The sequence below is a fragment of the Schistocerca americana genome, chromosome X, assembly GCF_021461395.2.
Source record: "Schistocerca americana isolate TAMUIC-IGC-003095 chromosome X, iqSchAmer2.1, whole genome shotgun sequence".
In the NCBI taxonomy this organism is placed as follows: domain Eukaryota; kingdom Metazoa; phylum Arthropoda; class Insecta; order Orthoptera; family Acrididae; genus Schistocerca; species Schistocerca americana.
Window position 1 is genome coordinate 968,036,216 of NC_060130.1, and position 27,002 is coordinate 968,063,217.

General features: G+C 38.7%; 1 protein-coding gene across 2 annotated transcripts in view; it reads right to left on the reverse strand.

The window, feature by feature from the left end:
• The window catches only part of LOC124555714 (vinculin), a 298,529-nt gene that overhangs the window by 91,834 nt on the left and 179,693 nt on the right, over positions 1-27,002 (reverse strand). For both annotated transcript variants that reach the window (XM_047129722.1, XM_047129721.1), the window contains exons 13-14: positions 17,333-17,530; positions 11,507-11,598 (exon numbers count right to left, since the gene is read on the reverse strand). In XM_047129722.1, the coding sequence (XP_046985678.1) occupies positions 11,507-11,598; positions 17,333-17,530 (290 nt within the window). The remainder of the gene's footprint in view (positions 1-11,506; positions 11,599-17,332; positions 17,531-27,002) is intronic.

Sequence of the window (27,002 nt, forward strand, 5' to 3'; positions counted from 1 at the left end):
CCTCAGATACCCTAGCTACTGCGGGACTTAAACTTTGAGTCCATCCTAATGTCTGATCAGCTGCATGTGTGGCATTGTTTTTGTAACATGGCAATATTGTTCTTGGGAAACAGGAGAGCCAAAGTTACAGGGACCTTGTGGATGAACTCATTCATGCTTATAACATCATTGGCTGCCACATGATTTTTTAAGATGCTCTTTCTTTACTCCCACCTCGATGTATTCCAAGACAACTAGGGTGCATTCAGTACTGAGCATGGCGAGTGGTTCCACCATGAGATTTCTCTCATGGAACAGCAGTACACGGGGCTGTGGACTACTTCTATGTTGGCTGATTCCTGCTGGATGCTACAGAGAGATGCGCCAGACACACCCAGAACACTGTGGACCAGTGTTACCAGTGAGTTTGGGTTATCTAAAAGCTAAGTTACTATGGTCCATAACATTTTTCTTGGAAAGTGAGCCAAAATACTTAAAATATAGCTTGTCTTCACATAAAAATGATTTGAGATGCTACTTTATGGAATGAAAAATAGCTGAATTAAAATGTTAAAACTTCTGTCATATGCGGATAGCTGATCACTTAATAAAAAAATACAGGCTGAGCCATCAACTCAGAGCTCTTTGATAGTACAGCCACTTAAAAATATTTTAGAATGGGTGTTACACTGTTGCAGTTGTGAGCTAGGATGGGGGACACGCTCCAGGTTTTCTTAAGTCAACATATGAATTACCTATAGCTAAAATATTTTTTGTAGATTAAAACTGAAGAAACTGCAAAAAGGTGGGAATTTAAGGAGATGGGACCTGGATAAACTGACTAAACCAGAGGTTGTACAGAGTTTCAGGGAGAGCGTAAGGGAACAAATGGCAGGAATGAGGGAAAGAAATACAGTAGAAGAAGAATGGGTAGCTTTGAGGGATGAAATAGTGAAGGCAGCAGAGGATCAAGTAGATAAAAAGACGAGGGCTAGTAGAAATCCTTGGGTAACAGAAGAAATATTGAATTTCATTAATGAAAGGAGAAAATATAAAAATGCAGTAAATGAAGCAGGCGAAAAGGAATACAAACGTCTCAAAAATGAGATCAACAGGAAGTGCAAAATGGCTAAGCAGTGATGGCTAGAGGATAAATGTAAGGATGTAGAGGCTTATCTCACTAGGGGTAAGATAGATACTGCCTATAGGAAAATTAAAGAGACCTTTGGAGAAAAGAGAACTACTTGTATGAATATCAAGGGCTCAGATGGAAACCCAGTTCTAAGCAAAGAAGGGAAAGCAGAAAGGTGGAAGGAGTATATAGAGGGTCTATACAAGGGCGATGTACTTGAGGACAATATTATGGAAATGGAGGAGGATGTAGATGAAGATGAAATGGGAGATATGATACTGCGTGAAGAGTTTGACAGAGCACTGAAAGACCTGAGTCGAAACAAGGCCCCGGGAGTAGACAACATTCCATTAGAACTACTGACAGCCTTGGGAGAGCCAGTCCCGACAAAGCTCTACCATCTGGTGAGCAAGATGTATGAGACAGGTGAAATACCCTCAGACTTCAAGAAGAATATAATAATTCTAATCCCAAAGAAAGCAGGTGTTGACAGATTTGAAAATTACCAAACTATCAGTTTAATAAGTCACGGCTGCAAAATACTAACACGAATTCTTTACAGACGAATGGAATAACTAGTAGAAGCCAACCTTGGGGAAGATCAGTTTGGATTCCGTAGAAATATTGGAAAACATGAGGCAATACTGACCCTACGGCTTATCTTAGAAGCTAGATTAAGGAAAGGCAAACCTACGTTTCTAGCATTTGTAGACTTAAAGAAAGCTTTTGACAACATTGACTGGAATACTCTCTTTTAAATTTTGAAGGTGGCAGGGGTAAAATATAGGGAGTGAAAGGCTATTTACAATTTGTATAGAAACCAAATGGCAGTTATAAGAGTTGAGGGGCATGAAAGGGAAGCAGTGGTTGGGAAGGGAGTGAGACAGGGTTGTAGCCTCTCACCGATGTTATTCAATCTGTATATTGAGCATGCAGTGAAGGAAACAAAAGAAAAATTCGGAGTAGGTATTAAAATCCATGGAGAAGAAATAAAAACTTTGAGGTTCGCAGATGACATTGTAATTCTGTCAGAGACAGAAAAGGACTTGGAAGAGCAGTTAAACGGAATGGATAGTGTCTTGAAGGGAGGATATAAGATAAAAATCAACAGAAGCAAAACGAGGATAATGGAATGTAGTCGAATTAAGTCGGGTAATGCTGAGGGAATTAGATTAGGAAATGAGACACTTAAAGTAGTAAAGGAGTTTTGCTATCTGGGGAGCAAAATAACTGATGATGCGCGAAGTAAAGAGGATATAAAATGTAGATTGGCAGCGGCAAGGAAAGCTTTTCTGAAGAAGAGAAATTTGTTAACATCGAGTATAGATTTAAATGTCAGGAAGTCGTTTCTGAAAGTATTTGTATGGAGTGTAGCCATGTATGGAAGTGAAACATGGAATAGTTTAGATACGAAGAGAATAGAAGCTTTCAAAATGTGGTGCTACAGAAGAATGCTGAAGATTAGATGGGTAGTTCACACAACTAATGAGGAAGTATTGAGTAGGATTGGGGAGAAGAGAAGTTTGTGGCACAGCTTGACCAGAAGAAGGCATCGGTTGGTAGGACATGTTCTGAGGCATCAAGGGATCACCAATTTAGTATTGGAGGGCAGCGTGGAGGGTAAAAATTGTAGAGGGAGACCAAGAGATGAATACACCAAGCAGATTCAGAAGGATGTAGGTTGCATTAGGTACTGGGAGATGAAGAAGCTTGCACAGGATAGAGTAGCATGGAGAGCTGCATCAAACCAGTCTCAGGACTGAAGACCACAACAACAACAACAAAATATTTTGTATTGAAAATACTATTCCAGAAGCTTCACATACTGGTGCTTCATCCTGCTGGAGAAGGAGACTGTACATCAATGGAAAGTGTCCTATCCTTAATTTGGTGAACACCATTTCCTCCCACCTGTGGGGCTGGCATGAGATTTGTCTTGCTTGGGTGGTCAACTTGATTGTCTGCAGTTTGTAGTTTACCACGTCTGACTGCACATCTTCCCACTGAACATGATCCTTCTGTCTGTCAAACGGACAATGTGTTGTGGGATGGCACACTGAATCATGCCACCTTGGATACTTTTGTCAGATTGTCAATACCTGTATCCCAGTGTGTCCCAATACCCAGCAGAATACCAACTCTTTGCCTTGGTTTTGCATGCACTGTAAGGAATCCTGGATAGTCTGAATCCTTTCTTCTACTGGATATATTTTTTATACAGATTGCAAGGAACTGAGGGAAGCAGAACAGATGAAAAACTTTCCACTACAATGGCTTCTCACCTACTCCAGATCTTTCAGGCTCCATATACCTCAGCATCATAACTTGTTAGTTGTCTTGGAATGCATACTCTGAAGACCCCCATCAAGGAAAATTGCTGAACAACTGAGTATATTCCCCTTCTTAGATTCATCCATACAGATGACAATAAAATGTTGACACAATTTTAAAACTGAAGAAGACCAGCTTTAAGACATGAATTCTGGAGTACAAGATTTCTTACACTCTGACAATGTTAAAATCACTTTGAATCTTTGAGTACACGCAGGCAGCAGATTTTTCCATTGATGACTCATTATCATGAGGTCTGATACCTTCAGAAATACAAGACATTCTACAGCAGAGATCCCGAATGGCAGGGTTGCAAGTGGCCAATTCCCGAATGTCGACTGTTCATCACATTAGGCTCAGAAATTTTATACGACCCTTACTGATGGTCAGCTGTGGTTGCACCTTTGTGGTTGTACAGGTGGATGAAGAGTAGAATTGGCAAAAGCATCCACAAACATTGGACTTTCAACAAGGTTTCCAACTGTGGATGTGATGCTCTTGACAGCTATTAAAACAATGTTACACTTTGCACAGCTCCCTGGAAAATTAATTTCTCCCAAATGGGATTGCTAACATGGTAACTGTGTGCACATCTCATTCTTCTGACACACTACATACAGGCATGTTGATTCCACCTGAATGCCTTGGCTGACACAGGGATTGGTTACTTGCCTACAAAGGTTGGGAAAATGATGACCCTGATTGTTGCTTGGTCATTATCATTATATACTGCTGTCTTAAGGGTGGGTAGCAAAAAATCACACTTATGCCCTGCAGTTAAGTTATTTGAAATAAAATAGCTTTTGTAAGTGAAGCTACTGATGAAATACTAAGTGCAGAAAATTTATCAATTAAATAATTGGTTAATGATAAATAATTGCGACAAATCCCTTAGGATCACTAATGGTAGGTTACACCAGTGATTTAAGTTTTGATGAATTTTATTCACCCACTAAACACAATAAGTAGAATGGTGGCCCTACAAAAAGTATGCAGGTAGAGTGTCAAGTCAACAGACAACAACGGTATACACACAGTAAAGTATATGTATCTGCAGTTCAAGTAGAGGTAGGTTCCCTCAGTCATCTATTCATTGCATATGTTCATAATACAAAGTCCCATAACACATTAACAATTCATAAACCAACAGCTAACCCATACAGTTAAAGCTCAATAGTATATTAAACAAACTGTAAGTTTCTTTAAGAACTAATAAAAAGTTTCAGACTAACAAGTAACAATTATGAACAGGAGTGGAAATAATTCTAAGTCCCACACTGCTCACTGCCTGACACTCCCAGAAGTAAAGAGTTCCATCTGGCTGCCAGATTCTCGAAGTTCAAGCTCATAACAGTGTTTACTAACAGAGGCATGTACACATGTTACTTTCTCGCCATCTCCCAACAGATGCCCTCGGTGTGCCTCGAGTGTGGCCTTACACGCCATCATGAGCTCACCCACCAAACTGCAGCAACTTATATGTAATAAATACATGCTAACAGATGCATCTTTCTTCATCTGTCCTTTCCAACCATGGTTCATTCATAAACACATGTACCTAACGTTTATGACAAAGAAAACATGTCAAAATGTAAGGATACAAATGAACATGGTTTCTTATGGAGCATATTTTTATGCCCTTACTCATGATGGTTTTAGAATATGTGTAAGCTGTTCCAATTTCAATTGGTTTGCATCTTTATTAATGGCCAACTGACTATTTAACCAACGAAAGGAATCAAGCTAAGACTTACACATACTGGGAAACAGGACAAGGTAATGGGTAAATGTGCTGCTCCATGATGAGTGGATGTGTGGAGGGATCATTGTTCTGACACATTTGCATAATTTGCTGTGATCAAATGGCTGTGCATTAGTTAGCAATGTATGACAATCAATGACTATAGCTGATTCCCACAGCTATCGTCTGACACACTGGCTGTAATTATCACTCAATGCACTTAATAGTTATTAATTTTTTTATTTCAATAATGTCTGTGGTATGCCAGGAGTAATTTTCTTGTCTTGTTGTAGAACATACTTAGTAACTGGGAACCGGATACCAGCTTACGGTGCGAATGACCAGAAAACCCCCCTTCCCCCTTTCCAGTATTCTCCAATCAATACCCCATTCCTCCTTGATCAGGGAACATATAATTCCAAAAACCCAGATTAATATTTCCACTTTAACTGTTTTTACTGTTTGAACTATGAACTTCATTTGGTGAAAGTAATTTCTGCTCAGCTACTGTTTTCTTACAACTTTAGAATGTGTGGTGATAATTTTATACATTTTATTTGACAATTTTATCTCCTACAGTAGCTGGTTCCACAGTAACTACAAGAAAAGGAATAACAACTCAAGCAGCCACTGGAGTTGTTGTATCACCTGCTGTTGTTGTTGTGCACGCCTACTGGCTGATTACAACAACAACAACAACAACAGGAGCAGCAGCATTCTTGGCTGTTGCCTTCCTTCTATGATGCAAAATAAGACTGGTGCTCTCACATTCCCAACTGAGCAGAGCACACAGCCGTTTTCATGACAGTGGATATCAATATTTCCCTGCAGGTTGCCTAACTAATGGCTTCCATGGGCGAAAAAATTTGATTTTCAATAATTCAAATGATTATTGACTGAACTTAAAAAATTGAAACTGTTGTCATAATATACTCATTAAGAGGTACAACCTAGCATTAAAAGTTTTAAGGCAGTAAGTCAAGTAAGTTAGAAACTGTGTGTATTTCTTGAGGCAGCATAAATCACAAAGTGCAAATTACCCAGACTCGATTCATCCAGTATTCAAGAATGAGAGCACTTGGCGACTTCCTACAAACTGTAGACCTAATTTCAAACTCAAATGAAATTTTTCCCACTGACACACCTCACAAAATGATAACAGGAAAAAAAATTATCGCTTACTACTTTTTTGCTGCCCATACAGTAAAACTTCAGCATGGAGCATAACATTTTAATTTATTACTTATTTACTACAAATTCCATTCACAATACATTTTGCAGATAGTATCCACATATACCACTGAATGTACCTGCAAAATTATATCATTTCATGGCACACATTTCATGAGATATGATGTCACAAACATTGTGATGTGTGAAAAACTAGATTTTGCTTACAACAGAGTGCAAATTACATGGACTATACATGTCCAGTGTTTGAAAATGAGAGTACATAGTAACTTACAACAAGCTTTACACATAATATACAACTTTTCTAAACTTTTCTCACTTAAAAACTCAATGTCAAATATTAAACACATTAACTCATTTGCAAAGTAGTCAGACATTTGAAGCTGATTTATACATGTGAGTTCAATTCTTTAAAGAATCAGGTACAGGGAGTTTACTGGAAGAGGACTAGTATACTGTTTTCTTGTCCTGGGTAGACACAATATGGTAAGCATTGGTTTGCAAATAAGCACCTTTGAATGAGTCAGTATATTTGCAGTTTGATGAAATCTGTACATTGTTTATTATAGTACACTGTTTAATCATTATTAGACACAGCAGTGTTGGGTGATGACAATGTACGTGCAATTCCTCTGGGCAGAGAAGTCATACCTCATTTGTGTCACCAAGCTCTGCAGCCTCTGGCATAGGTGCTGTTTCTCTTGGGACTACCACAAATATACCAAAATCGTGTGGTAATCTAGAATCAATGCATAAGTTAATTCACTGTCTGAATCAGCTCAGCAGTTTCACATCAACACACTACAATTCAATGACTGGCTCAGATGAAGTGCTTGTTGAAGTTCAGGTGTTCAATGCCAGGCAAACCGATTCTGTCTTGGAAAAAGTTCATGTCGTGGTGTACATTAGTTTTCAGATGGTTAAAATACTTCTAAAATAACATGAAGCTTAAGTCTCACCTTGGCTTTACTGCACATGGTATGGTATGGTATGGTATGGTATGCAGTAAGATAAATCAAAGAGAGGGTGGGACTATTTGGATGCTACTCCTTACAAAGGGGAGAAAATTCAAAATCGACCTGTGTGGTTCATCACACAGTTGTTAGTGGAACTGTTCAACCACCATGAGTACGAGACATCAAATGCAAAACATTATGTTTTTTTTTGAATGCTTCTCAGAAAATATTGAGAGAATAAATTTTAAGATAAGTCAAGAAACATATAACTTCCTCCTACATACATTTAATGTAATGAGTCTGGTGGTAAAACGAGAGAAATTTGGGACATTTACAAATAGAATAATTAAAGGTGCAATGTCTAAACTGAAACAGGATTAGCCTGACATTCAGCAACACATTAAATTTTCTCCAGTCTACAACTTTAGGTTGGACTTTGTCTAGTAAACAACATTTTAAAATATGTACAATACTTGAACACTGACAAATGTAATGCTGTTGACATCACACAAGGATGTAAAATGCACTCCATTAATATGTGGTGTATTGAAATAAATTTTCTGCTTGGTCTTCTATACTGCTTGCTCAATGTACAGATCGAATAACAGTGTGGACAGACTAGAACATTGCCTCACTTCTGTCTCAGCTACTGCTTCTCTTTCATGTCCTTTTGACTCATAACTGTAGTTTGGTTTCTGTACAAGTTGTACATAACTTTTCACTCTTTGTTACTTTCAGAATTTTAAAGAGTGTACTTCAGTCATCATTGTCAAAAGCTTTCCCAAAATCTTCAAAGGCATTAGACATATGCTTTCCTTCTTCAATTTACCTTAAAAAACAATTCATGAAGTCAATGTTGCCTTGTGTGCTCCTACATTTCTCTGAAGCCCAAACTGTTCTTTCCTGATATTAGTTTCTTCCAGCTACAGGTTGAAAATACCACTACAGTTGTAAGGTTCTTTTATTTAAGACACAACTGGTTTCAGGCTCTGCACTCGATGGTAGCACACCATGTCTTGTACTTGTCCACCATGGCACTTGGAGTCACACCACTAAGTTACAACCACCTGAAGATGGGCGTATAAGAGCCCAAAACCAGTTGTGTCCTAAATAAAAGAACCTTACAACTGTAGCGGTATTTTCTAACTCTGGTATAATGTTCAGTTGCGGATGTTCCTCCAACAGGATTGTTTGTAGTTTCTACCAGTTTTTCCTTTCTTCTGTAAATAATCTGTGGTACTATTTTGCAACTACGACTTCGTAAACTGCTGATTTGGTAATATTCACACATGTCAGCTTCTGTTTTCTCTAGAAATTTACTTCAAGACATTCTTCTTGAAGGAAAGGGTATTTCACATGTCTCATATCTTGCACACAAGTTGGGACAGTTTTGTTATGGCTGGCTCTCCAAAGGATCTCAATAATTCCTAGGGAATGGTATCTGTTCCAAAGCCTTTTCTCACAACGTCTTTCATTACTCTGTGAAAGTCTTCTTACACTATCAATCTCCGTATCATCTTCACTTACACCCTCCTCTCTTTCTATGAGATTTTCTTACAGTCTGTTTCTCTTGTATAGACCATCCTTCCTCCATCTTTCGGTTTTCCCTCCTTTGCTTTGTCATATAGGCTCTTGATATTCATACAGCCACTATTGTTTTCTCCAAAGGCACCAATCTTTCCCCTACTCATGCATGTTTCCACATCCATTTTGCACCTTATGTCAATCTTATTTCTTAGATGTCTGTATTTTCTTTCACTTGCTTCATTTGGTATGTTTTTGTATTTTCTCCTTTCATCAATTAAATTCAGTATCTTGCGTAATCCAAGAATTTCTTCAAAGCCTTGTCATTTTGCCTATGTGATCCAATGATCCTCCACTGCCTTCACTATTTCATCTCTCAAAACTACCCATTCATCTTCTGTAGTATTCCTTTCCTTGTTTTAGCCCATGATTGCCCAGCATTTGCTTTGAAATTCTGTACACCCACTGGTTCTTTCAATTTAGCCAGGTCCCATACTTTCCTATGTTTTTGCAATTTCTTAGATTCTGTTATGCAATTCATAACCAATAAATTATGTCCAGATTTCACATCTACCTGTGTAAATGTTTTGCAGTTTAAAACCTAGTTTCCAAATCTCTGTTCTAACATTATTTAATCCATCTTAAACCTTTCAGTGTCTCCAGGTCTCTCCATGTATACTGCCTTCTGTCATGATTCTTAAACCTAGTTTAGACACACACTGCACTGAAATTGTAGTGATTATCTAAAATATTATAACAGAATACTTCAAAAACTACACTGGAAGTACCTTCTTTATTGAAGTTACTAAATCTAAAATAACTTTGTCTTGTAATAATAGCATAACACACGAATATCCCGACATTTAAAAAAAGTACAAAGACATTACAATGTCATTTTCCCAAAACATATTAAAGGTATAGAGCACAAACATCTACATGATGTTTTAATATTAACAAATGCAACATCAATTTCTAATACACAGATTTTTGTTCATATCTTGTAAGTCTCCTTTTCTAACAAAAGATTGTTAAAAAATTGTTCGATGGGTAGGTGCCTGAGGTAATGAATAATTTGTCATTTAGTGCATCTCATTGTTAATATTTATTTTATAGGGACCTGTACCACCCTCATACTCCAAGTGGTTAAGTTATGATTCCAATAACACTACAGCACCTCATTGTGGATACTGAAACATAGCCAGAGCTTACAGTTATAAAGGACTGATGGCAATCACCAGTTCCCAGATCAGAAACTTCAGGTTCATCAATCCTGCACACAGCCAACATTGTCTAAATACCCAGGGGAGTCACTAGCACATCACACCCTGCTTAACCACAAGCTAGGCATTAAAATTGTGACTGCTCTGGTATTGGGGAACTGACCAGCCAGGTTCACTGAAAAAGAATGACATATACAATGTCCAGACTGCATTGGGTACCATGATGTGATGCACCGTTCCCTTCCTCCAACCTTTGAACTGACTTATACAGCCAGTTTTAGGGGAACCTACAGATTATGGGCATTCTGAATAAGACTGCAACTCATCATGTTTCATATCAACACATCTTTGCAAAGGTGAAAGAAATGATATGTGACAGAAAAAATCCTAGGACCATGTGTGCTACTACTATCAAGGATAATTTCTTGCCATCTTTGTGGTAACTGCCCAGTGTCAAGTTGGAAATGACAATGTCTTTGATTCTCCTAGTACAGGGAGATGTACCACCTGTACCACCACCACCACCAAGAGGCAGTTGGGAGTATCTTCCAACTTTTTGTCTTACCTTTCCCGACTGCTTCTTACATGATAAATGGGATGTTTCTAACCCCTCATAGCAAATACAGTGAGATGGATTTGAACTCTTTGGCTCAATAATTTAGACTACCTGTCATGGATATAAATCAATGAGACTTGCAATGACAAGGAAGGGAATTTGAAGATTTACTGGGCCAACCAATTCCCCAAGAAGATTAATGTGGCTGCCTGTTCTATCATTTGTCTTCTGACTTCCATCCACTGACTGGTTGTTAGCACCATTTGATGATCTGACGCCCATGCTCAACAGAAGAACTATAAAAGATGACTTGCTAGAAAACTTTCTCTGCATGACAATGAACTTCTCTTATTGGGGTCTTTCAGTAGCAAAGCTTCTTTCCTCTTCATAACAATACAAATACCAATGAAGCTGCTGTTGGCATAGGTTTCCCCTTGTTCTAAAAACCCTGCTGAGTGCTGCAAATTCGTCATTTGTCTCTGTACTTTACCTACACTTTCCTGAAACTTTCAGACTTATTATACTTTAAATAATATTCTCTGGATATATACATTCCACTTTTTCTTGTTAAATCTATCTTCCATCTTAAAATGTGATGGTGGAGCAGTCTTTCAACAAATTTCACTTTTTCTAAATCTTTCCCATCTACTACTCCAGTCAATAATTTAGATTCACAAATTGTTGAATCGACTGTGCGTCAGTTCTCATATCTGCGAACTATACAAAATTACACTCGTGCAAATGAAATGTATCAGTGCTACAGAAAAGTGAAATTAGGATTTACCAATTTTTACATGTTAACCACATTTTGACATAAAAAATAGATCATCTGCTTTTTACAAAAATGTTGATATGTGAAACTGTTACAATAGTTACCGCTCTGTTAGATTCTCGCCACCTTGCAACAGCAATAGAATCCTGAGTATTCATAGCAACTGCTTTTGCGCCATGTACCATGGGTGGCAGACCTGTAGATTAAAAACACACTTTGAACTTATTTTGCTATATTTCAATATTTCCTTTAAACTATCAAGATTTCCAGTTAATGAACAATCAAAAGCAGATGAAGTTGAAGAGATGGGTGGGGGTGGAGGGATGTGTGTTCACACTCATGAGTTCTCAGAATTACAAGTCTTACCTATCAAATAATGGTAGACCATAAATTCAAGCAGAATACCAAAAGGCAAGGAACCATGTGGGAACAACAACTGGACAGGGATTATAAGGAGAGGAGAGTGAAAGCTTTTGCCAGCACTAGAAGTGTCATGAGCCAAGTGTTTACTCCCTTTGCAATGCAAAGCAGAGATAAGAGAAATATTTATGCTTCTTGCAGGCCCCCTGTAAAAATTACGATTGATATACAAAATTCATGAATGCTTAAATCAGAGCTAATTTGGCCTTGTAAATTGTTGGATCGGCATAATAAGAAAGTGTGTGCCAAAAATAATTTTAAGAACAGGTTCCTTACACCAAACAAGAAAAAAGTTCATATAAACAAATGTCCAAAAATCCTTCATTTTCGAGCTATTAATGGAAGTTTATAATTTAGGTGATTTGAGCTCATCAACATATAAACTCATAACATGAATATAATATAGGGAAACATTATACGTGGGAAAAATATATCTAAAAACAAAGATGATGTAACTTACCAAACGAAAGCGTTGGTATGTTGATAGACACACAAATAAACGCAAACACACACACAAAATTCAAGCTTTCGCAACCAACGGTTGCTTCATCAGGAAAGAGGGAAGGAGAGCGAAAGATGAAAGGATGTGGGTTTTAAGGGAGAGGGTAAGGAGTCATTCCAATCCTGGGAGCGGTAAGACTTACCTTAGGGGGAAAAAAGGACAGGTATGCACTCGCACACACACACATATCCATCCGCACATATACAGACACAAGCAGAAAATGTCTGCTTGTGTCTGTATATGTGCGGATGGATATATATACACTCCTGGAAATGGAAAAAAGAACACATTGACACCGGTGTGTCAGACCCACCATACTTGCTCCGGACACTGCGAGAGGGCTGTACAAGCAATGATCACACGCACGGCACAGCGGACACACCAGGAACCGTGGTGTTGGCCGTCGAATGGCGCTAGCTGCGCAGCATTTGTGCACCGCCGCCGTCAGTGTCAGCCAGTTTGCCGTGGCATACGGAGCTCCATCGCAGTCTTTAACACTGGTAGCAAGCCGCGACAGCGTGGACGTGAACCGTATGTGCAGTTGACGGACTTTGAGCGAGGGCATATAGTGGGCATGCGGGAGGCCGGGTGGACGTACCGCCGAATTGCTCAACACGTGGGGCGTGAGGTCTCCACAGTACATCGATGTTGTCGCCAGTGGTCGGCGGAAGGTGCACGTGCCCGTCGACCTGGGACCGGACCGCAGCGACGCACGGATGCACGCCAAGACCGTAGGATCCTACGCAGTGCCGTAGGGGACCGCACCGCCACTTCCCAGCAAATTAGGGACACTGTTGCTCCTGAGGTATGGGCGAGGACCATTCGCAACTGTCTCCATGAAGCTGGGCTACGGTCCCGCACACCGTTAGGCCGTCTTCCGCTCACGCCCCAACATCGTGCAGCCCGCCTCCAGTGGTGTCGCGACAGGCGTGAATGGAGGGATGAATGGAGACGTGTCGTCTTCAGCGATGAGAGTCGCTTCTGCCTTGGTGCCAATGATGGTTGTATGCGTGTTTGACTCCGTGCAGGTGAGCGCCACAATCAGGACTGCATACGACCGAGGCACACAGGGCCAACACCCGGCATCATGGTGTGGGGAGCGATCTCCTACACTGGCCGTACACCACTGGTGATCGTCGAGGGGACACTGAATAGTGCACGGTACATCCAAACCGTCATCGAACCCATCGTTCTACCATTCCTAGACCGGCAAGGGAACTTGCTGTTCCAACAGGACAATGCACGTCCGCATGTATCCCGTGCCACCCAACGTGCTCTAGAAGGTGTAAGTCAACTACCCTGGCCAGCAAGATCTCCGGATGTGTCCCCCATTGAGCATGTTTGGGACTGGATGAAGCGTCGGCGCCAGGTGGAAATGGCATGGCAAGCCGTTCCACAGGACTACATCCAGCATCTCTACGATCGTCTCCATGGGAGAATAGCAGCCTGCATTGCTGCGAAAGGTGGATATACACTGTACTAGTGCCGACATTGTGCATGCTCTGTTGCCTGTGTCTATGTGCCTGTGGTTCTGTCAGTGTGATCATGTGATGTATCTGACCCTAGGAATGTGTCAATAAAGTTTCCCCTTCCTGGGACAATGAATTCACCGTGTTCTTATTTCAATTTCCAGGAGTGTATATATATGTATGTGTATGTGTGTGTGTGTGTGTGTGTGTGTGTGTGTGTGTGTGTGTGGGCGCGCGTGCGCAAGTGTATACCTGTCCTTTTTTCCCCCTAAGGTAAGTCTTTCCGCTCCCAGGATTGGAATGACTCCTTACCCTCTCCCTTAAAACCCACATCCTTTCATCTTTCCCTCTCCTTCCCTCTTTCCTGATGAAGCAACCGTTGGTTGCGAAAGCTTGAATTTTATATATGTGTTTGCGTTTATTTGTGTGTGTGTTTGCGTTTATTTGTGTGTCTATCAACATACCAACGCTTTCGTTTGGTAAGTTACATCATCTTTGTTTTTAGATATATAAACTCATAATAGGTTTACATGCCATGTCAATGAAGAATTTCAGCATCCAGGTGGCCTGCTGCATAGACCAATTCTACAGATGGTGTTGCTATGGGTAGCCCTCTGTTTGCCTTAGAAGCTAACCTTTTTATGGAAGACTTCAAGGACAAAGCGCTTCAGTGGGTGTTTTTGGAGGTATACAGACAACACCTTTGTGGTATTGCCGCATGAAGCAGCAATGCTTCCTTCCTTTTTAGAACATCTAAATTCACCCTATCCAAATAATCATTTCACCATGGAAATGAGAATGGAGACCTCTCACTTCCAGATGTCATGGTTTGTACAAGAGAAGATGGCTCCTTGGGCCACAGTGTTTTTTGTAAACTAAAACACACCAGTCTGTATTTGCAAGTGATGACCTCTTATAACCCATCCCAATGCAGCTGTGTATTATGGACATTTTCCATAGAGCTCAGGATATCTCAGATCAAGAGAACTTTTAGCAGAGTTTAGCTGTCTATCACCTATGTTTATTCAAAATCGGTAAACCAACAAGCAAATTCATCATACTTTTCAACAAGCAGATGCTGAACCTCACGAGCAGCCACAAGAAATGGAAAACTTCACTATGATGATTTTCCTCCCTTATAGTGACTGCATGTCCTTCAAGACTGGCATACTCTTCAAGAAACACCAAGTAAAAAGTGTTTTCAGTCTTATGGGACAAGTGCAAATGGCACTGCGTTCCAAAAAGATGACCCAGTTCTAAGGAGACCAGGAATATATATGATTCTGTGTCTGTGTGCGATATCTTAACATTGGTTGGACATGTCACACTGTTAAACACAGAAACAATGAACACAGATGTTACATCAGACTAGGTTGGCGAGCTAAATTTGTTGTTGCTGAAACTGTATTAATATGGGACACGACATCAATTATGAAGAGACCAAGATGATCTTGTCCACTTCCACACCCTGGGACTCAGTCATTAATGAACCAAATGACAATCACATAGTGAACGACTTAATTAATTGAGAGACAGACTTTCAGCTTAGTGAATTGGATTGACAGTACTAAGGCATTATCAGCCACAGACAAACTCAATAAGATAACACCAATACAGAATCAAAGCCAGGACAGCTAAGCTGGGCACCAACGCACATGCCGAGGTAAGCAGCTTGTGGTCAGGCTTTCCAGCACAGAGCATTTTTCTAGCAAGGTGCCCTGGACAATGTCTCCTGCAATGATGTTACAGCCATGCCTCCTGGTGCCTGTGTTTTTTGTGGAACAGTATATAAGTTGGTGAGACACAACGGACTGATACGGTTCCATCTGAAGATGGAATATTGCAGAAATATTGTGCTGTTAGGCAACTTACTTCCTGTCACATAGTGCACTGGGAGCAGGTGTAGATAAATAAGTGCTTTTGGAGATGGGAATAAGAAAACCCAGAAGGTCATCTTTGAATGTGAAAATTGACTGTAGGAAAAGAATTCCGCAACAATGATTATGTGCAGTGCAGTCAGAAGGAAGACTTCAGGCTTAATCTGCAGGAACTTTAGCCTGCAGGTATTTATAATTATGAATTTATGATTTTAGGTAAGTATAGCTGCTAACTGAACTTTATCATCTTTTGTGCGTGCTCTTCAGTGAATTATTTACAAGCATTTGCCAAAATTATTGAGTATCAATTAGGTATTATACTAGCAATGGAGATAATTGTAGGAGTGTTTATCAAGAGGGTATACGTGTTTGTAAGTAACTGAACTGGTGAGTTGGAAAAGGGATCATCTCCCAGAAAGTTAATTTTTCAGTAGACACAAAAAAATTGTTGTACTACACAACACATATAAGCATGGTGTCGTGGAGTTGGCATGTAGCAACTGGCCACAGGGTGATAAAATATATACTGTTACAACATAATTTAGCCATTGACTGTGATCAGTAATTGAGTTTGAATGTGCTGAAGATGAGCCATTTTTGAACCTGATGATGTTGATGAGGCAACTGGCATTCCATTTGCACAGGAAAGATGGTGTTATGCAAGTTTATATTACATACTCATTACAGCAATAAAAAGGGTGTTTTATGAGCATACAGGTTTATTCATAATGTAACCAAAATATGACCACAAGAAAAATACAGCAAAGCAGACAATGGTGGGTATGCTTCATCAATATCTTGTCCATCATTTGCAGGCCAATGGCAGCTACTGGTGTAAAACAGTTTTTATTCATTAGGTATGTATTGTAGAATTTTCTTTACATCATCTAGGTTGTTCTTTTTTATTGGAACAGGTCCACTGGAGCCCTTCTCTAACTCAATAATCTTCTAACAAGCACTTCTATTGATGGGACAAGACCCCTGTTATACCATATGATTTGTATAGATCTATACATCAGTTATCTCTGGTAAACATTACTGGAAAAAAGCAGACATGACCACTTTTCCTACTCACTGATTCAACTGCAAAACATTTCTGGACCATAACATTTTTTTCTGTTCAAGCTTTTACTATCTAAAACTTACAAAAAAAAATTGTTGTTTGCATGGGCCATGCAATCTGCAAGAATAATGGCATAGTTGTGAGTTTCTTTCATTTTGTGTACAATACTAGTCGTCATCTTCATGAGTTCTGAGCAGTGACCATATGTTCACTAGCAGCATAAATTCCAACCAGGAAACATGCTATCAATCAATCAATCACGATCATAAAACCTCTGATATTACACACAGGGCATGAAATGATGTCATTTGAACCTTCAGAGGGGACCAGAGACCTTAATATCTAAATAAACTAAAGAACTCACAGTCTGGGTCACATTTTTATTTGTTATTACAAGTTTCAACTTTACAGTTATCATCAGATCTTAAAAAAAAGCAGTCACACTCACAGGCTGTATTGTCATGAACTCAACTGACAGATTGGCAAGATGCATAATACCTAAATGCCAGATAAAAGACACAAATTTTGATGCCCAGCTTAATAAACTAATGAAATGAAAAAATGTACAAAGTTGACCTAATGTGGCATAAAATACTTACTTCCTTGAACAGCTACAGAAGCACGATTAACACGGTCCACAAACTGAGGGTCTTCTGAGTTATCACTCTCCTGTTTGGCCACCATAAGTACACGGTTTGCAAGTCGTGCGATGCTCGATGTGTTGTCAACCATCTTTTGGCGTTGATTTGTGTGAATTGCATCCTCACAAAGAACTGTGTGTTTCTGTATTTGCTCCTCTGCAATACAGTAAGATTAGTTTTTACCAAGGGGAAGCAACTCTGTCTCACAATTTGACAGATGTGTATTATCTGTATATCACATATCAGTGAGGATTCAGATGAACATTAGTGAGAGTTCACATTGTTTTACTGTGTGTTGCATGCCAAACAAATATAACAGTTCATTTAACAATCTTTACCTCAATAAAGTCTATAAAATGGATAACATTAAAAAATAGTTGTAACTAAGACAAAAGTCAAATACACCCACATTACCTGTATGAACTGGGTGCTTCATAGCACCACAGCAAATGACAGTCAAAAACATCAACAGGGTATTTAGGCTTCACTAAGTACATGAAAAAACCAGACACTGGTGGTTCAGACAATAATCTATTGACAAGAGTAATGGAGTAATTGATATGGACATGCAATAGTATTAATTCATTGCAGTCTGTAGACCGTTATCAAGAAGGAGAACCCTCAGGGATGTGGAATAAGTTAAAGTACACACCAACAAAAGACAAGCAAATCATGGAAACGTATTTGTATACTGTATCAATTATAAATTATCACTACACTGCTTAATGCTATTCATGCTTATGCAAACTAAATTTAATCAAATTAGGGAAAAAAGCTTCTGTTTATCTTCTATTAATGTTCTTGATTACATTGGTATTTTGTGAAGAAAATAGTTACCTACATCATCAAATACTAAGTCCTGTTTACAGCACATTATTACTAGGCACACAGCTTCACAAATGAGACTGCTTCTTGCTATGTGGCTAAAAGAACTTTTCAATCCTTGCCTCTAGATATGCAGATGCTTTTTCGAAGAGCAGTTATTGATACTTTTAATTTTCTTTTGAAGTGGCCGGGATTCTGAATGTCTTGCTTCATGTTAGATGGGAGCTCATTGAATACCTTTGCATCAGGGCAGAGTCTCCACTCTGATCCCTAGACAAGGAGACAAAGTCTCTGTGAAAACTATTTGTACATCTTGTATTGTGATTCTGTAGCTCACACTACAGCTGAACTGATCCTTATCATCAGCAACAGAACCATGAAGGAGTGAATTATTGGGAAGAGAGAGTAAGAATTCCAAGCTATGGGCAAAACATACTGACCTCAGCTTCTTGATTAGTTTATCTATGCACTGACTCCACTTAACTTGTTATTGAATTGAATCCCGAGGGATTTTATACAGAGTGTATCGTATAGTGTATGGCTATTAATATCTACTTTTGCTAATGGGTCATTATTGCTTGTCTGAAATCACGTAATATGAGACAAACTGTTAGCTGTGAATTGTAGGCCTATGCCTATTCAACTACCATCTCAGCTGTCTGGTAAGGTTGAGTTTTGACTTTTGATTAGTATGCTTGTGTCATCAGCAAAAGTCAAAGTTTTTCAGCTGTCATTTAAAGTCACTGGAAGATCATTTATGTAGGCTAAGAACACAAGTGGAGCCATTATCAATCCTTGTAGGATCGCCCCATGTTGTGTTTCCTATTCTGAGGTTATCTCCACATCTGTGACACAATCCTGTCAATGACACCCTTTGCTTTCTGTTTCATATTGTTTTTAAGCACAATATGAAATATAGTATAAATAACAACATACTTAATTTACAAACAAACATTAAAATTTTTAATACAATCATGTCATCTGTTGTCGTCAGGAAATGGTCAAAAGTTCTGCTTTCTGTTATGAAGGGAAGACTCCATCCATGCAAAATATATGTCACTAATGCCATAACACTATTGAATGCCAGGTACTGCAGAATTTTGTGATTCATACAATCACTCACTTCCGCAAGGTTGTAGCTCCGCCAGAACTTCGTTAGTGAGGTCTTGTATTGCTTTTGACAAAGAGAACCACTTACAAAAGTCACACTGAGAGGTAATTAACAAGTGCTGCTTAGTTAAATGAGTCAATATTCTATCACAAATGCCTTTTGAAAAAACTATAAGGCATGAAATAGGACTCTAATAATAAGTAGTTTGTTATCTCTAGATGTCACTATAGCATATTTATGTCTGCCAGAAAGTAAGTACTCTACAGACTATAACAAACTGCAAGCTGCTGTATAAACAGACAGTAAAAGAAATAAAAACAGCATTATACTTTCATTATTCTAAAGTTTCCTCATACATGCAAAAAACCATGGGAAATGCAGAGATGTAAGTAAGTGGGTTCTCCAAAAATAAATGAACAAAATGCAATGTGTTGCTGAAAGAGTCTGTCATGTCTCTCTATATTCTTTAGCAAATGAAACATTACATTTCCTCAAACAGTATAGCTTTCATAATAAATTCCTGGAGTGTCAGTAGCAACTCAGAATATAGCTGAGGTGTTGACTGGCAGACAGGCACATAAAACAATACTGAACTTATAGTTAACTTTTAGAACAATGTCCTTCCTCATTTCATGGCATCCCTACCAATATTTTTTCCACATCTTAGAAATGGTATTCTGCTGCCCACCAATATCTCTATGACATATCCTTGCCTATTCTTATGCTACACCTACTTTGAAGCCCTTACCATATGAATAGCATCTATTTTCGGCAAAACTTTAATCAATTTTTTTACAGAATTCACATCTATTTTTGTCGAAATTTGCATATATATTCTTTGTAAATGATTAGATGCACAAATTTCAACAGTTGTCATGCTACAGAGTGAAGACAAACAGATTATTAGTTCTTTGAAATGGCCTGTTAAAAAATGTGCTGACTGAGAACTTTTTAACTGGAATGTTTGCTTTCCCAAATACTTCAACACCTTTTTCTTCCGTAATGGCCTACATTTTCTTCGTTTGGCTGAATTTAAGCTTTCAAAAATGATAGTTCTGTTGAAAAGCACCATTTTCACACCAGTTAAGTGAATTTGTCTCCAAATAAGGTGTTTCCGGACATTATTTGTCTTTTCCCACCCAATTTGAAGATAAAAAAAAATCTGCAGACCACTAATTTTGACCTTTTGTGGGCATTCATGGACCTATGATACATGCTTCACAACACTACAGATAGAACTGATAAGTCACTTAGCGTAGTAGTAGATCTAAACATACAGCAACTCGTATTTAATGTTAGCGGAAGAATTTCAGCACCATCGAAAAACGTTACATGTTTTGTTTTCCAATTGCTATACGGCAGAGGGCAGGCGCTGTAGGCTATTGTCACAGACGGTCGTGAGTGTAAACAGACAAGAAGACCACAGGGGAGGGAGCAGTGTGGGGAAACAAACCCCACCTCTTTTTTGTTGGGCAGCTGCCTACAGCAGAACTGACACATTGTCACACAGATCACTGATCCCTTCTGGTATTGTAATGGTCGTAATTGAAATCCGTGGCAGACCACGATTAGTTGCTTCACTTATTTCAAAATAAGAAAAGAAAATGAGCAGCGAACAACACAAAGTATTCAGGGACAGCTACCGTGAAATTGTTTGTTGAAATCAGCAAAGTACAACTAAATTGTCTTCATTATACTATCTTTTGAGCTTTAGCTAACAAACAGACATACGTGCATCTTTCTTATAAAATACTAGGACCCATTACTAAGTACTACATTGCATTGCATGATGTGTATCTTAGACTATTCAACTGTCCACAACTGGCATGGCACCAGATCACTGAGCGCACCGACACATCATTGTGTTCACACATTTTATTTTGCAAGTAGGTTTCCAAATTTGGCTTCACCAGATGGTGTACAATGCCAGTAACTGACTACATTTTTGATGTTGTATTCAGAAAATAAAACTATTTCAAACTATCTTTGATGAATAGGTGATTTGGACACAATTCACTATGAAACAGTGTCTTCTTCTTCTTCTTCTTCTGCTTTTACGGCCTCATTGGACCACTTCAGTCAATCATTTCTGGTCCTCTTCTTTGGTATTTTCCCCTTCCGAGTGGCCCAGTATCTCTTCATTCGTTCCGATGCTTTTCGTCGTTCCTCATCTGTAAATACCCTTTTCATTGTATGTCGTTTGTCAATTTTTGGTTTAAATCTTATTTCTGTGTCCCTCAACTTCTTTAAATTTGGCGTTTTGTTCTGCAAGTCATCCAGAGTTATTTCCAGTTCTTCCATATCCTCTCTTATTTCCTTAAGCCATCCTCCTTGTTGTTTCAAATTCCAGAGTTTCTCAATAATTTTCCTTGATAATCTGGTTTCTGGTGTCCTCAGAAGGTGACCACAAAAAGAGATCCTTTTCTTTCGTATAGTATCGGTGATGGGCTCCAGTTCTCTGTATACCACTTCATTTGGAACTATCCGCCATTGCCCAGCTTTTTGATATTTCTTATTTATGCATGTTCTAGCAATTCTTCTCTCTACTTTTAAAATTTTGTCAATTCTGTTTTTCTGGGTGACTTTAAAAAGAGTTTCACTTCCGTATGTAACCTCTGGTTGAACCACCGTCTTGTAATGTTTTAATTTTGTTTTAATTGATAGACATTTTTTATTGTATGTAGACCATGTTAGTTTTTGAGCTTTTATCATTTTATTAGTTCTTGCTCGCCATGCAGGTTTCTCGTCCAATTTGTGTGTTATAATTTCACCCAGGTATTTAAATTGTTTCACTATTTTAATTTCCCTATTGTTCACTGTGATGTGATCTATTACAAGTGGATCTGTTACCATTATTTCAGTCTTTTCAAATGATATCTGGAGTCCTAATTTTTGTGCTATATTTTGTAAACTTGTTATTTGTTTCGTGGCTTCCTGAATATTATTAGCTAGTAATGCTAGGTCATCAGCAAATCCCAAGCAATTTAGGTTTATTTTATCTTTCTTAGTTCCAATTTTAATATTCATAGGATTTTCCTTGTACCATTCTCTCATTACATATTCAAGAGCACAATTGAATAGCAATGGTGATAAACAATCTCCCTGTCTCAACCCTGTTTTAATCGTAAATGGTTCAGATATTTCTCCTCTAAATTTTACTTTGGATTTGGTGTTTGTTAAGGTTAACTGTATCATTTTTATTAATTTAGGATGAAGTCCAAAATTCCTTAATATTTTCATCATTGAAGATCTATGGATGCAATCATACGCCTTTTTGAAATCTACAAAGGTTATGACTAGTTGTTTTTGCCTTCTTTTGTAGACATCCATAACTAATTTCAAGGTGATTATCTGTTCTGGGCAGCTTCTCCAGGATCTAAATCCTCCTTGATATTCTCCCAGTTCCAGTTCTAGTTGATCTTTACAGCGGTTGTATAGTATTCTTGACATGATCTTATACGTGCAGTCCAAAAGGGAAATTCCTCTATAGTTGTCTGGATTTGATTTTTCTCCTTTCTTATGTAATGGATGTATTATAGCAGTAGTCCAATTTTCTGGTAATTTCTCTTCATTCCAGATTTTTACTATGCATTGGTGTAATGCTATCTTTACTGGTTCTGCTGCATATTTCCAAAGTTCAGCAAACGTTTGATCTTCTCCACTTGCTTTGTAGTTTTTGAGTTCTTTCAAAGCTCTGTAGACCTCATTAATTGTAGGTGGATTTATATTTTCTGCTGGTGTTTTAATTGGGGTTTCTGTGTTTATCTGAAGAAGTTCTGGGGGATCTTCACAATTTAGTAACTTGTTAAATGTTTCTGCTAGAATTTCTGTATTTTTACTATTGCTATGGGCTAGGTTATTATCCTTATCTTTTAACATTAATGTTGGAGGATCATATCTTTGTAATTGTCTGCCAAATATTTTGTAATAGTCTCTTGAGTTTGTTTTTTCACTATTTGTTTCTATCATTAGAAGTATATCTTTTTGGTACTGACGTTTAACTCTCCTTATTATTTTTTGTGTTGTCTTCCTTTGTTTTGTGAGTTCCAAATATGATTTTTCTGTTTTTTCATTTTGATGCCTTAACCAGGCTTGGTGTCGACCCAACACTGCTTCATCACATTCATCGTTCCACCACTGGTGTTTTTTCCTTGGATTTATAGGGGCAACTTGTTCAGCTATTGTTGTCTAATAAGTAATTTTGCACTTTCACATTTTGGTGCACAGTTCGCACATACTTCGCATCTACCGCAAAATGCGAATTTTTCCGGCCTCTAGGTAGGAGTCATAGCCATGTGAGACATCCATTACAACCATCCAGAAAATCAATTCCAGTCTTATAACAAACACATCCTTCCTACCTGATTGGAGGCAGGGCCAAGTGTGAAAGCACTCACATCATATAATGACTACTGACTCTGCTGCAATTTCTGCACAGGCACGTGGGAATGACCAATGATCAGCTGCCCATCAGAATAAATGGCAGCTGCCAAAGTGTGGCCCATAGTAAAGTTGCATGCTACTGCGCACTACATGCTCAACTTCAGTGGCTGCTTCTCAACTTGTGCCATCTGGATATCACCAATTTCCCACCACCAGCTGCTCTGAATTGCACAGATGGAATTGTCCTTACAACATATCCTTCGATATCCCAATCCCAATGGTCTCAGCCTTTGCAAGCCTCTATACCACACCCACCTCCAGCCATGTCCACGTGCCTCGGCAACCTCCTCCTCTAGCACTTCACTCTTGTTCCATCCATCTAACCCTCCTCAGTTTTCTTTGTGCTCTCTGTCAATTCTATTCACCTTCTCTGATGACACGCCTCTTACTTTTTATGTGTAGCTCACACAACTTTACCTACCTGCATTAGGGAAAGCTTGTTCAATTCCTTTTCTGCTTCTCCCTCCCTTTACCTCCCCACCTCTTTCTTCCTCTCACCAGTCCTCGATTTAATCTTCCCACACTACCACTTTCTAGCTCTGATATTGTGGTAACGCCGGTTCATGTCATATCAATTGCTGTTGAGCTTGGCTAGCACATCGATGAGTGACCATCCAGTTCTGCTGAGCACTGTTGGCCAACGGACTGCATTCAGCCCTTGTGTGATCAGTTGAGGAGCTACTTGACTGGGAAGTAGTGGCTCCGTTAATGAAAGCTGACAACAGCTGACACTGCGGTGTGCAGACCACGTGTCCCTCCAAATTCGCATTCAATGACGCCTATTGTCTGAGGATGAAACAGCAGTCAGTCAGTTGGTTGGTACAACTGAGCCTTCAGAGGCTTCATTGGATGGAGTTAGCTGTGAGGAAAGACAGTGTCCTAAAGCTTAACTGTGAGTTTAATCTCCTTCTATGTGCCTGTTTACCACTCAATGCCACAATTATATGGTGAAAGGTTATCTTCACTTATTCCATTGTTTGGATTCCATCCACAACTTTCCAGTATTGCTTCGGCCAAAAAATTATAATCATGATATATTTCTGGTGTGCTGATAGCATTACTGACTACTTGTCTTTGAAGACTGACAAAATAAAGTATGCTGAGAAGTGATGTATTGTGCGGCACGAGCTGCATGTAATGTGAATATGAAATAACTAGTTTACAGAAATGGAATTTAATGAGTGTTACAAGTAAAGATAATCCCTTACCTTATACGAGGGCAAGGTGAAAAGTTTTTGACTCGGTAGTGAAAGACTGTGTCATTTAAATACTTAATTTCAAAGTAGTTCCCATTTAGTTCACTGTATTTGGACAAACATTCTACTAATGAGTAGCTTCTTTATCTGAAGTGCGATTTTGGAAGATCAGGAGAATATACAATCTATGTCTATCATAACCTCTTTATGACACTCATACAAATTTTTAACCACAAATTCATGAGATGTGGAAATATGAGGCACATAGAAGGTATCAAATATGGTGGACAGAGTGGATCTTCCCGAAATTCCTCTCTCTCTCTGCTTTAAAGTAATCAATCAGTAGACTCCCTGACAGATGAATTTAACTTTTGCTTCTTTGGTGTAGGGCCACTTGCTTCCATCATCATTTTTGAATGTTGTTTAATTTAAGACATGTGGAGTCACAGTACAAAATCAGCACACAATATTAGCTGAATAACAGTTCAAACATTACAGAGTAATTTGGTTTTGCATTTGATTTTGATCAGAAAACTAAGAAATGTGGCACCAACTTTGCACAAAACGTCCTCACAATTAACTCTTCTATTATAATGTACAGTATTCTCACTACTGATATATATTTGGAACTGCAGATCATCAAATATCATATTCTGCTTTTTCTCAATGTATTCAGCTATGGCTGTAAAAAATTCTCAACATGGACGATTTTAAAAAGAAGTAAGATCATATTGGATTCATATGGTCATTTTTCAATTGTAGAAAATGAAGAGCACACTCCTTACAAAGCTTCACCAACACTGAATCAATTATCATTGGCAATCAACCACCCAAAAGAAAGAACTTTATGATGACACAGTATTCCACTTCATCAACTTGAACAAAAAACAATACAACTATGATAAGAAGCCATATACACAAAACTATTCCACATATCAAGTTGACACTAGGCTTAATTTACTGCACAGCAAATACCAATACAACAAAAACAAACTTTCATTGATACGAACACTTTTTCTGTGTTGGGCCAAGAACTTTTCACCTTTCCATGGCAGAGGGGAAGCACTGAGCTGTAGATATAAACAAGAAGTTTAAGATTACAGCACAGCTTACAAATTTTGTCAGCTTTAAGAGCAACAGGTCACTCTTGTCTTCTTCGTCTCTCTCTCTCTCTCTCTCTCTCTCTCTCTCTCTCTCTCTCTCTCTCTCTCTCACACACACACACACACACACACACACACACACACATTCTTGTTTTTTAATATTATTATTATTATTACTGTTATTACAAAATCCAACATTTGCAACAATGTAATAGAAATAAAAGTGCCATAAATGTGTGCAAGTTCCCTTTACTTAACAAATTCCAACTTAAATATCAATTTCCTGCTCAATGAAGTTGCACTTCTGTGACTTGCTTCAGTTTACAATAAATGCTGTAAAAGTTGCAAAATGGGGAGAGAAATATATGCTTTTAATTCCAAGCAATAAAGATCTTTTCTGTTTAACTAAAGTATAAGTATATAATAGAGGGAAACATTCCACGTGAGAAAAATATATATAAAACAAAGATGATGTGACTTACCAAACAAAAGCGCTGGCAGGTCGATAGGCACACGAACAAACACAAACATACACACAAAATTCAAGCTTTCGCAACCAACAGTTGCTTCATCAGGAAAGAGGGAATGAGAGGGAAAGACGAAAGGATGTGGGTTTTAATGGAGAGGGTAAGGAGTCATTCCAAGCCCGGGAGTGGAAAGACTTACCTTAGGGGGAAAAAAGGACAGGTAGACTCGCACACACACACACACATATCCATCCGCACATACACTGACACAAGCAGACATTTGTAAAGGCAAAGAGTTTGGGCAGAGATGTCAGTCGAGGCGGAAGTACAGAGGCAAAGATGTTGTTGAAAGACAGGTGAGGTATGAGCGGCGGCAACTTGAAATTAGCGGAGGTTGAGGATTGGCGGATAACGAGAAGAGAGGATATACTGAAGGGCAAGTTCCCATCTCCGGAGTTCTGACAGGTTGGTGTTTGTGGGAAG